Here is a 12,900-nt window from a genome sequence, read left to right as displayed (position 1 = left end):
CCCCGTGCCCTCGGACAAGCTGTCGCTCCATCCTGTGTCCATCCCACCCTGGCTGGGCAGTGCTTGCCCCAACCCCACTGCTCCCTCATCACAGGGGTCTTGATCTGCACCCCCATTCATGCCCTTTCCATTCCCCTTCCACCACACCAGACTTATCAGCTGCATGCAGCTCTTCAAGCTGTCAGGTTGTGCTCCTCTCTGCCTATGTGTTGTGCTGCAGCTGCGTGCATTCATGGGTATTTATCAGCCAAATTATCGGCCACATGAGGCCAATTTCCCATACGATCAATTTTCTTTATATGGGTGCTGATCTGATATGGGAGTGATGTATCAGTGCACCTCTAGTTATTAGGCTTGTCTGGCAAAATCTGCTTATAAATCAGTGCTGCTTATTGCTCCTGCTTTTGTTTTCCTTAGATATTTAGATAAGTTAAATGTCATACTTCCATCTTTGAGGGTGTTGATACTTTTCCTCGGAGGTGTAGTGGTAGGAGTGTGGGCCTGGTGAAGTCTATATGGTGTTAGTGGAAGTATTTAATAGTTGTTGCCCAGTTTTATCTTTGAAACGGTCAGTGTTTTGTCTTCTCTATACTGTGATCAGCCCCACTACTAAGTACAGTAAAAGCCCTGTTATCTGGCATGAGTGGGGAATGGGGGTGCTGGGTATCTAAATATTCTGGTTACCTGAGGCTGGTGATTTTCGGCTGGACATGGGGGAGGTTGGCAGCGGCCAGACAGTGAGGAGCAGCCGCCATGTGCAAGCTTTCCCTTCCATCTTCCTGCGTCCAGCCAACTGCAGATTCCATTTAATAGAGTATTTTGGGTAGTGGAACGCTGGATAACACAGTATTTCTTAAAGCAGAGTTTCCCGAACCTTGTAGGTTTACTCCCCACCATAGGAAAGCCAGGCACTCTTGTTCCCCCTCCACTTCAGTAGCTACTGCTTATTCTCTCACCTTACAGTGAGAGAAACAATGGTGGCTGCTGAATGAGACTGGGTAGTTGCCAACTGCTGCTATGGTTTGCTTGTGCAGCTTTCAGAGGTGTATCCTGCAGTTTGGGAAACGCTGCCTTTCACCCAAAACTTTATTTTGGGCCATCAGTCCTTGTGGTCAGTATGTATTTCTTTGATAACATAACTAGGAACAACACGGCCTTTCATTTTTTTTTCTTGTAATGTGTGAAATGCATAGACGGTATCATTTATGTTTGCTTTTATGAGAGCTCTAGGAGTGAAGTAAATGAGTTTTCCCTGATGTGAATTATATGGTTATATATTTTGCCCCTCTTTCCCCCTTCCAATACAAAATTGGATTAAAAATACTACTAAATAGAACACAAGGGAGGCTTGTTTGAAAAATGCATTTAAAATGCCACACTGCCTTTTGCAGCTATTTTTCCATCCTATTCATATGAGTAGCTTGAATGATATTGCCCCGGATTGTTTTAGGTTTGCATAAATTCTCAGCTCCTCTATAGCTGCTCACTGAACTATCTGTTTTTGGCAGGAGGGTGTGTGTTTTTTTTGTCCATTTCCTCTTCAAAATGGATAAAGGCTTTTTTTCTCTCTACTAGAGCTGAATCCAGAGGTATTAGATTTCACTTGTCAGGAAATGTAGTTGTATAGGATCATAGGCCACAGAATTACCATTGACCAGACGCTGCATAAGAAGCATTTTATCTTTGTATTTATCTATCCATTTGATTTATGTGCTGCCCTTTCCAATAAGGCTCAGGATGGCTTACTGTAAGAGAAATGGAATATTTTTATTTTAGAATCTGAAAGTTCCCAATTTGATAGAGTTGAATAAAAACAATGTTTTCAAAAATTCCTGCTATCTTGCGTTTTACAGTTTTTTTTGGGAGGCCTACTAGAGAAATCTGCTGGATGATCAGAGTTGTGCAGGACCAAGAGTTGCATATTAAGAGCTGAAAGCTTCTGATGATTTGGCTATAAATTAATAGCAAGGAAGCAATAGCTCTTTTCCCTGGTATGCCATAAGGAATTATAAATTAAATACAAAATTAGACTTGGGTAGTGTATGCAGTCACCTGAATTCAGTTGGAGATAAACAGGTAAAATGTTAACTACTAAACTTTCTTCTCTAGAAGTTTCATGTCATGTCTCAGTAGTTTGGTTCTTGTGTCAGTCAGCTGTACAATGTCAGCAATTTAGCACCTTTGTGTCTTGATAGGTGCTTACTGAATTGAAATAAACTCTGTGATATTTTTATATCTTTTTAAAATACCATTCGTGTCAAACATTAGAAGAGTAATTGTACGCTCTGTCTCTCCTAGTAATCTATAGTACGTCATCCAGCCTGGAGTTCCTGCTTGGTAATAACAATAAAACATCATCCTCAATTGACAGACTGTTCATAATTGAGAAGCTAGTGACATTGTGTCATTTTTGCCTCAGGAGCTATTTTAAAAAATCAATGTATAGCAGCACCTCGGTGATTTTCATTAGTGTTTGTGGACGAGTTTGGATTATTCTCTAGCATGTTACAGAGGTGGCTTTTAGTGCTCATGAAGTTATGTCCCTAGCTAGTCAATTTGGGAAGTCCTGTAATATGCAAAGCCTGTGTGTAATAAGGTTGTCTAAAGAAAGCAAGACTGTTTTGAGATTCTGATATTAAAGGTGCCAAAGAAATATGAAGAATTATATGCTTTTAATATTGGCTTTGTTATTACCAAGCTCTCTTGGTTGCTACTGCAGATGAAATGGCTATTTGAGTTTTCCTGCAACTTTAACAGAGCAGCAGAAATTTAAAAAAAACCCAAAAACCTTCAGAGAGGTTGTGTAATTGTAGGGGTGCGCCAATTAAGATTTTTTTTGGGAGGCGATACTGACAGCCAGTCATTAACGAGCCATATCAGCCAATACTGATCTGATTGCCGATATGTAGCCCAGCAGCTTGGCGACCTGGTAGGTCTGCTGGTGGGAGGGGAGAAACATGCGGGGGTGGGGGGCAGATTGAGGCCCCCATGGTGAGTGGGGGGAGTGGGGCTGGGACTGGAGCAGCAGCAGGTGCTGCCTAGTCAGGGCAGGATTGATCCACAAGCAGCTGGAGCTGTGGGTAGCTCATTTGGGGGGGGTAAAGGCGGGCTACTACTATGGATGTGCATGCCCCTGGAGGCGGCATGGAGGGTACATGCCCCCCTGTATCTATGCATGGGGTGAGGTCAGGCTAGGGCTGAGGGCAGTGCCAGGCTCTTCATGGAAGGGGGGGCTGGGCCGTGGCTGAGCTTGAGAGGGGTGCTATGGAATGGGCTGCAGCCACCCCAGAAATCTCTGTAGCCCTCCCATAGGCCCTTCTCCCAGCACTGTTACCTGCCCCAAGCACAGCCCCCAGGCAGGAAAAGCCTGGAGATGCCCCTGGCATCAGCCCGCAGTGGCAGCCTGCCTTCACCCCACGCACAGATCTGGGGAGCACATGCCTGGCTCCCCTAGGGCAGGGGGTGCAGCAGCAGGACCTCCCCCCTTCCCCTGCACTACCTGGATGAGCTGCTCACAGCTCAGTCCTGCACCCTGCCCCACCCTGGCTGGGCAGTGCCTGCCCATGTCCCATCCCCACTTTTTCCGTTACCATGGGGGTCTTGATTTGTCTCCCCTCTGCTCCCCATGCCTCTTCCAGCCAACTGACTTACCAAGAGATGCTTCTCTCCAAGCTGCTGGGCTACATTCCTGGCCGCATGCATGCTGCGGCTATGCCCATGCACGTGGCATTTATCAGCAATATTAGTGGCCACATTAGCCATTAAACGCCAATTGCCAATAATGTCAATTTTCTTTTTATTGGTGCCAATACGATATCGACCAATGTATCTGTGCACCTCTAGTGTAAATGTATTTAATAGATAATATTTTCAGTATTCAACCATTTGTAGTCCGGTCTAAGCTGTAAGACAGTGTATTACTGGAAAAATGTGTTGAGAGATGGAGAGAGAGATTCATATAATAGTATATTACAATATATATTATATACATGTCATATATAATATGTTTTTGTTTTCATTTTTGGCCAGTCCTACTAGTTACATTGTCAGTCAACTTCTATTTAATTGTACACAAAAAATGTTAAAATGACTTTAACCTCAATATTAAGTATTTAGGGATTAGGTTCGTTTGTACCATTTAAATATGTTCCCTTTTATGTATTCTTTAGGTTAGCCTTCAGTTATGTGATCACATACCATTTTCCTCCAAAGGGCTCTGTTTCATTTAGTGCACAGAATGGACCATGCTCTTGAGGTAAGTCATGGTTGTTTAGTAAAGGAGTCTTTAGGGTCCCTTTATCTTTTGTTGGAACAAGAACCAGACCAGAGGGATGGAAGGACAAACTGCGACAAAACAGACTGAGACTTGGTTTGGGGAGACAGGAGGAGCGAACCTAGGACTGGAAGTAAAAGGAAGGATATGGAAGTGGAGGGGGTTGGTCCAGAGGTGTGTGTGTGAAGTTGGTTGAAGTTGCTCCACCAGCATCCTGTAGGGCAGCAGTTCCCAAACTGTAGGGTGCAACACCAAGTGGGATCGCAACATCAGTAGGTGGGGTCATGGGCGTGGGGTGTTGTGGGTTGGGAGTGAAGGGCCATGCTGAGGAAATGGGTCATGCTAAAGAAAAGTTTGGGAAGCACTGCCATAGGGCCTCAGGCTAGCTCCATAAGGATTCAGGCTAGCTCTGCAGATAGCCTTTAACTGGCTCTGTGTGATATGTAGAGCAGCTTCAGTCAGTTTGTTGGGAATGATATATATGTACAGGCTGATCAGCACTGAAAGAAACTTGGGAAAACACATTGTGCTTGAAAGCACTAAAGAGGTTAACAGCAAAAATCTAAGAAATTTCTGCCAAGCAAGTGTAAAAAGAACTTTTTTTCAAGTCTTATGATTTGGCCAAGTTTGGTTGGCTTCTCACAGTAACAGCAAAAAGCAAATCTTTGACACAAAGCCAACCTCTAGTGAATTTCAGTTTCTTGTTCTAAAGTACGTATGAGGGTACTAGAGTGCTGAAAGGTTGCCACAGCCTTTTTTCAGATTGCATGCCGACCTGTTTGTTCCCTAGCTTCAGTCTCTGAAACAACCGCACCCTTTGGTCTGAAATTAAAAAAAAACACAAAACAAGATGAAACAAAACCCACAACCAGAAGGAGGCACGTGGTGAAGTAAATTTCAACTCAAATGGTCCATGTTTGTCATAGTTATAAGCAATTAGAATCAGCATTTTATAATAGGAAGCATTAGGCAACCTTAGTAACGTACAGTATTTCCAACCCTGCTTATAATATTCTCTGGAATGTAATAATTAAAAACAGTCCATAGACTGCAGTTTTCCTTTGATATCTTAGAAGCAGGGCAGCCTGGCTTTATTTTACCTTAATTTGCATCCTTTTGGTGATATTTTTTTTTTTTTGGAGTAAGCCTGAGGAGGTAGGTGGCTCTCTCCCACTGAAATTTAGTGAGATTTATTTAATTAATTCCCTTAGGCTTTTGAAGCTGGGCATTTCTGTTCTGGAGAGCAGAATATCGAAAAACTTCATATTCTTTTTACATGCATGTAAAATTAGATGACAAGGGATCACTTAGACTGAGTCATCACAATCAAAGGAAGAGGTTAAACTTGTGCTTGACTTCTGGCTCAGAAGACTAGATTTTGGAGCATTCAGTGTACTGCTAAAATTAAGGGGCTTCATTTTGTCTCCATGGCTTCTGTCAAGAAGCATTGTGTTGTTTCTGTTCACAGTCTGATCTTTCCTTTTTCTTTATACCTGAGAGTTAAGTTTGTGTTTTAGTGAATTCAGGAAACTGATGCTTGAACATGTTTTGGAAGTTCACTAGATTCCCTTTCCTTTAAAGTGAAATATGCCATTCTTTCTTTGACAAGTCAAACAAAATACAGAGCCTTCCTGTGCTTTAACCTATTTACAGTATTTGATAGAAAAAACTAGGTCTGCTAGTGTGAGGAGACTTGCTTCCAAATTGGCTAAGATTTCCTTTAAGTAAACTATGTTGCCTTTTCAGTGTTACCCTTGAGATCACATGATAGGTCTGATGAGGTTTGCCTACATTAACTGAGTATGGGACGGAGTGAGGTTACTTTTGTCTGGAGAAGATAAATTGTTTGTTTTTTTTCATATAGTGTCAAGGGGCATATTTTTGTTTCACACTAGCAGTTTCTGTATATTCAGGTTGTCCACTATTCTCAAAAGTTTGGGTTATTCTGCTAGATCTGTAGCACCCTCAGAAGCTTGTGTTTGTAAAAATATTTGAATCCCAAATTTGTAAGGCAAGTACATGTTATCCAAACCATACCTCTGTCCAGCTCTCTGGTCCCCCTCTCTTGAAATCAGATCAGATGCTCATTTCAGTCTTTCCAATTATATACTACTTGGCTATCCTCTGATGGGGATTCCTTAAAGCTAGTTAATTCCTATCAGAAAGAATTGTAGAACAAAGCGAGTAAGCTCACTTTCTAACTTACTTGATTGTAAGGAGAAGCATCAACAGTAATAAATACGGAAATTTTTTAAAAAATCTTTTCATGCTGTACATACTCTAAATTGTCTTTCTCTAAAATATTTTATGTGACTTCTTGTGTAGTGTTGAAGCATGATATGGTGAAAATAGCTTGAAGGCACTTCAAGAGGTCACCAAAGCACAAACATCTATATTTTAACCATTCTCAACAGTAACAGTAATCTAATTTCCTCCTCACAATTTCTAATGGTGGAGATATCATGACTTCTCTAGGTAACCTAGTGCAGTACCTTCATAAGTCAGAAAGGTTTTTCCTAATACGCAGCTTACATTTTCCTTGTTCCAGTTTAAGTCCATCACTACTTTTCCTACCCCATGTTGAAGAAGAGAACAATTTTGCAACCCTGGAACTCTGAGAGCGTGTTCTCTTTTTTTTATCCAAATCAATGATGCATCTATCTTCTTGATGCATGTCAGGGAAAAAATCTTCAGGAATGCTGTTTTAATCATTTAAAAGTAGGATGAACCATAACAAACTTAAAGCTTTTAGCACAATGCTACCCTCTAGTGGAACAGTCTTGGAAAAAAATGACTTGGTCCTATTTCCATTGGGTTCTCAGCAGTGGTTGGCCATGGTAAACCAGAGGGTAAAGACAAGTACAAATAGATTAGAGGAAATTCTAATGCAAGAAATAACAACATGAAGTTGAGCTGAGGCTTCTAGAAAATTAGGTTAAAAGAGCTTAGCAGTTGGAATAAGAAAATAGTTTTAATTGCTTTTCTTTACATAAGCAGTACATTATTATAGCTAATAGAATAACTGTGGTTGGGGTATGCTCAAAGTGGGGATATAAAACTAATGGGAATGTAATTATTTGATTGGACCTGTTATGAGGGTATGCTTAGAGTTTTATCAGTAATTAAATAGGACATTAATTAGCATTAAAAATAGCTGAAAATACCATTTTAAATTAAAATTTATAGTTTACAGTTTCCCTTATTGGTATCACACAATTCTTCTTTTCAGCAGTATTATGGGAACTCTATGGAAGAAACTAGAGGACAAGTCTCAGTTGAATTTTATATTAACATTCCCCCCCAATATAATGTTTCATACACAACTTACATTTGCACCAGCTATTTACACAGCTCCAACAGGAGTAAATCTAGAGCCTGCAGATCCTTGATGTGCCTGGTCCACCTGTTATTTCGTACTCTTCTTTAAGGGATTTTTCATATTCACATCTTCTCTAAATGTTTGATCAGTGTACACATGTTTTAATTCAAAATCACATTTGGAGGATAGGTAATGTACCTTGCAGTTTGCAGCATTTTGAAATATATGGATGAAACAGTTGGACTCTGAGAGCAGACTGGCAGACCTGCTGTTCTCACCTCTATCATGTTTTTTGTTAGGAAAGTTGAGGTATGAAAGTCTTAAGGTACTGTTTATGTCATTGGCTGGTGAAAAATCTATTAACATATTTCAGGGATTAAAAATGACATTGAAAAATTAGTCATGGGGACACCTAGGATTTTGATCTCTAAAAGTTGGCAATTTTTTTTTTTAAGATTCTTGGGATGAAGTGGGTGACAGCTGTGGCAAGAGATCGGTATGTATTAGGAGGTTGGAGTAGTTAGCTGTCATGTTCAAGCATTTTTGTAGGTAGCTGATATCTTGGGCAAATGTGTGGTAAGTTTGACAGAAAAAGGAAATAATGGGAGATGGATTCTAGGGAGAATATTTTTAAATGGAAGCATAAAAGGAAAGAAGAGTGGGAGGAGTCCCCGGTGATGATCAGAGAGGTGTAGGTCTGGTGAATGAAGACATCACTCATTGGATGTTTAAGGAAAAGGAGAGGGTGGAATTCAGACTATTGTAGGGATCTGGCCAAATAAACTTTTTGGAAGGTGGGCTCAGTATTAATAATGTGGTTTTATATAAAGCTGGCTAGCTTACCTTCTTTCATTCTTCACTGTGTTGAACTTGCTAGAGGACAGTTTATCTTTCTTACTGTACAAAATGTTTGGTTCTGATCAATCCTGCCAGGAGGTGATTAGTGTTTAGACTGTGTAAATATATCTGACTTCATGTATTTAGAGTTGAAGGTGTGGTAGAAAACAAGTAATCAAGTGGACAGGAGTAAAGAAAACAGATAACTGGCAAAGCAGTGTGTATGCACTGTCAAAATTATGTGGTAATATTGACAGCATTCGTGCATATCTCAACATGCAAAAAATAAGCTGTTTCACATTCTTCAAGAGCAAATGTGCTAATCGAAATTTTCACTATTGAAATGAAAGATGAGAACATCGAGACATTGTTCATCATTACCAAAATGTAACTAGGGCAGTTTTTAGATACTGTTCCAGGACATGACCAATTAAAAAAAAAAAAAAAAAGATTCCAGCTCCTTAATCTGGATATTGTCTACCAGGCAAACATTACTCTCTTAGGTCTGCTACTAAATGTAGAAAGTGAAGAAACAAAAACAGAAATAAAGGGAGAAAGTAAAAGAATCAGTATTTGTCCTAATGTAGGATGATTGATTAAACATTAGAAATGTCCAGATAATGGCTATGTGCATCTATCCATACAGGGAAAATTCATTCCTGCTTAATTCTGTTGATTCTGTCTCTCAAAGGAAAACCACAGAATATTGCTTTAGTTGTTGAAGAGTCCCCCTAAAACAGGGCTGGGCAGTTATTTGGACTGGAGGTTCACTTAAGGAGTTTCAGTGAGCTGTTGTGGGGGTGGAGTTAACACTGTGGGAGGCAGGCAGTTGATCCTATCCGGCCCTGGGCACCTCTGTCATGCACTCTCCTCTGGGGGAGGCCAGATGGAGTGGGCAGGGTCTCCATGGAGACCAGCCCAGGACCCCCACGGGCAGGGTGCACTTACCTGGGTGGATGGGATGGGGCTGATTGAGTTGAATAAGGTCTGAATGAGCTTGAATAAAACAGCTGAAAGGCAGTTGATGGAACATAATTGTGTTTCCCAGCCCCCCCCCCTTTAGTTTTTTAAAATAGGTTCTAGTGCCTACTTCTGTTCTGTTTTGCAAGGATGGTTGTCATTTTCTGTTTCATCAAAATGGTGGAAATGTTTGAAAATAAGATCCTGGATAAGAGAACAGTTGATTTCAGGATTCCAGCTATTTTTTTTTTTTTTTAAATATGCAATCCAGGTCAGACGCATCATCAGTTGTGTGGGACTCTTAACACCTTCCGATTATTTTGGTCAAAGCTTCAAAACAGACAGTGTTCTGGAAACAAGTGCATTTAAAGTGCATCTGTTTTTAAGGTTATATACAAAGGATTATAGGATTGAACTGATTAGCATATTGGAGGTTTGACTGTTTTTGTTCCACTTGGAGAATTCAGATTTTTCTTTTTAAACACTAGGTTCATTTTTTTTATGGTCGAAGAGTACTATACTTAAGATGTAAATCATGTAGTCTTTTAATTTCATAAAACCTTCCTAACTATGTTTTCACTTTTTTTTGATTGTTTCTCCGGAATGAGGATAACAGCAAACTAGTCTCTCATCAAAACAAAGTGCAATTACCACCGTTTATGAACAGTTTTCTTTGTTTACAGGTGTCAGCTGCGATGCATGTTTAAAAGGAAATTTTCGAGGTCGCAGGTACAAGTGTTTAATTTGCTACGATTACGATCTGTGTGCATCTTGTTATGAAAGTGGTGCAACAACAACAAGGCATACAACTGACCATCCAATGCAGTGCATACTAACAAGGGTAGATTTTGGTAAGTATTGTATCTCATTAAACTTGTGATTAATTTTTTGAGCTATATTAAACGCTCAGTACAGTGAAATTGCTGTATTGCTTAGAAGTACTCTTTTAGTGTAGTATGCCGGAATATAAGTTTTTTTTAAGTAAGAACTTTTTCCTTTAAAAATTAAAATTTATTTTCCTTGGTTTTCATATGTAATATGTGTTTTATATTAAGAGAAAGGAGAAACAGAAGACAACTGACACACAGATGATCTTTTTAGGTATTTGAATATACCTGTGTAAATTTATCAGAAGAAAAACAATTTAATTTGGACACTTTTGAATAGCTGTGTTAAGTGAATGTGAACAAGGCAGTGCTTCTAATGAAGAATGTCATCGCTTAAAAGTAATGGGAAGGCGATAAACTTTAAATTTTGACTGTTCGTCTGGGGATGTTAATACAACAATGGCAGTACTAGGTTGGTGGGCAGATTAGTAATAAGTTCTACCCTGTGGGGATGACTTGAAGTACAGCTTGGTATTTATAACACTTCTGTTTGGCTGAGAAAAGGTACGTTCATGATAAATAATTGTTTTATGATTTTAGGGGTTCTGACAGTTTGGCTTATTTTTTTCATTATTATTCTAAACCTGCAAGTGAATTTTTATTAATAAAATTTAATGAAATTCCATTCAGCTGTTGACTTTTGTCCAACAACAAAAAACAAAATTTGTTTTTTTTTCATGCTTTAAGCAAAAATATCTGCTTTTCTTGAACATGAATAACAACAAATGAATTTGATTTTAAAACTCATGCTTCTGTGAAGTTTGAGAAATAAAATTAGCTCAGCCAAAATGCATGGATAAGTGAATCTGCAGAGCTGCATATTGCTTACATGCGTTCTTTGCAGATTAAGTATTCATAGACAGCAGATAGCATTTCTGGATAAGATACTTTCTCAACCTTCCCAGAGAATACCACTTACTCTATCCCCTGTGCAACTTCTTAGCCCCTTTTGATATCTTGAAAGTTCCATAACAGTTGTCCTGAAAAGGCTCATGGCTCCCAAAACTTGAAATGTGCTTAACATAACATACAAACATTCAAATGCATTGGCACCTTACAGTTCCCAATCCTCTCTCCCGCTTTGTGGGTTTTTTGTTGTTTGTTTTCATTTTCCAATAAAAGGGACAATTATACAGCAGTACATTAGTTCAGTATTATGGTTTACATTTTAAAAAACACAATTAAGTTATGTTTCCCATGGCAACCATTTCTCTTGTATGTTGTACTTTTATAATTTAATATTTTAATATGAGCACCATATGCATATTAAGACCAAATAATTCACATAAGCAAGGGGACTCAGTTATGCTTGGTGAATGACATCATTTTAAATTGCCTAATTCTGTTTTTGTGCAGTTTTTGTGTTTAGTTTGATTTAATTTTTGTATGATCTTTTTTACATAAGGCTAAAAAACATATATTGTCTTTGGAAATTTGTATGATCAGCAAACATTTCTCAGTTAACGTGCACTGCAGTGTTTTAAGAACTAGGGTCTTTTTTTCAGTCTGTGCAAGGAATCCAGGTAGGGGGAAGATAGAACACTTACAGTGAAGCTGGGAGGGAAGCAAACCAGAAGAGCTTTAGAAGAGTTCTGGTTCGATTTGTAAGGGGAAAAAAAGTTTCTTTATAGTAAGAAGAAAACCAATTTCTCTGGTTTTGGGGGGGTTTTGTTTTTGTTTTTTTTACTAGTGTCATGTGGTTTGGTATTAGAAGAATAACTCATTTAGAACCAGTGTTAATAAGTGGAAAGGAAATGCTAATCTTCAGCTTTTAATGAGACGTCTAGTCAGAAAGTAATGTAATATATGGAGAGAACATAGTTTTACCAAAGTGTGTAAAAGCTTGGAGAAAATGAGGCAACCCTTTTAAAAGCTGTGGAGAACATCGCAAGAGACTCTAATCTTTGGGATTTTAAACGTGGGACTTTCAGAAGAATCCTAACATTTGGTCTAATCCTGGAACAGGGGATACAGCTAGCACAGGGGTGGACAATTATTTGGCCTGGAGAGCCACTTAAGAAGCTTTGGTAAGCCAGGGGAAGAGGGGGGCAGACAATTGATTCCTTTCCAGCCTGGGCTGCTCCATCCCAAACTCACTGCCATGTGTGCCAGACAGAGGTGGCAGGGTTTCCATCGAGACCAACCCAGGACCTCCATAGGCAGGGCAGGCTCAGCTGGGTAGATGGGATGGGATGGGGCTGCTGACAGACAAGGACTGGTGTCCAGGAGCAGGATGGGCAGGTGAGGCTGGAGCTGGGGCCAGGATCGCTGGGTGATGACCATGTGGGGCTGGGGCCCAGGACAGAGCTGTGATCCACTCGCCACATGCCTGCCCATAAAACTAGTGCCCATCACAGAAGTGTATAGGGAGCAGATTGTGGCTTTGCACCAGGCCTTAGTCCTGTGCTGTCCCCACCCTGAGATCCTGGCTCCAGTGCCTTGCCTGCCCATCCTGCTCCCAGACAACTCCCTGCCCACCAGCAGCCCCATCCCATTCGTCCTCTGAGCACACCCTTTTCATGGGTCTCAGACTGGTTTTCATGGGGACCCTGCCCACTTGCTGGCCTGCTTTGTCCAGTGCTAGGTGCGGGGCGGATGGGTTGGGGTGCCTGAGCAGTGGAGCC

The 12,900-nt window shown here is 40.3% G+C and overlaps 1 protein-coding gene across 1 annotated transcript in view; it reads left to right on the top strand.

Annotated features, from left to right (window-relative positions):
- The window catches only part of KCMF1 (potassium channel modulatory factor 1), a gene marked incomplete at its 5' end in the record, with an annotated part of 45,472 nt that overhangs the window by 500 nt on the left and 32,072 nt on the right, over nucleotides 1-12,900 (top strand). The window contains one exon of the mRNA XM_019555176.1: nucleotides 10,073-10,240. Within this exon, the coding sequence (XP_019410721.1) occupies nucleotides 10,073-10,240 (168 nt within the window). The remainder of the gene's footprint in view (nucleotides 1-10,072; nucleotides 10,241-12,900) is intronic.

The sequence above is a fragment of the Crocodylus porosus genome, unplaced genomic scaffold, assembly GCF_001723895.1.
Source record: "Crocodylus porosus isolate Cpor-Errol unplaced genomic scaffold, CroPor_comp1, whole genome shotgun sequence".
NCBI classification, from domain to species: Eukaryota; Metazoa; Chordata; order Crocodylia; family Crocodylidae; genus Crocodylus; species Crocodylus porosus.
Note: the sequence above shows the minus strand (reverse complement) of the source record. Positions and strands in the feature narration are given on the sequence as shown.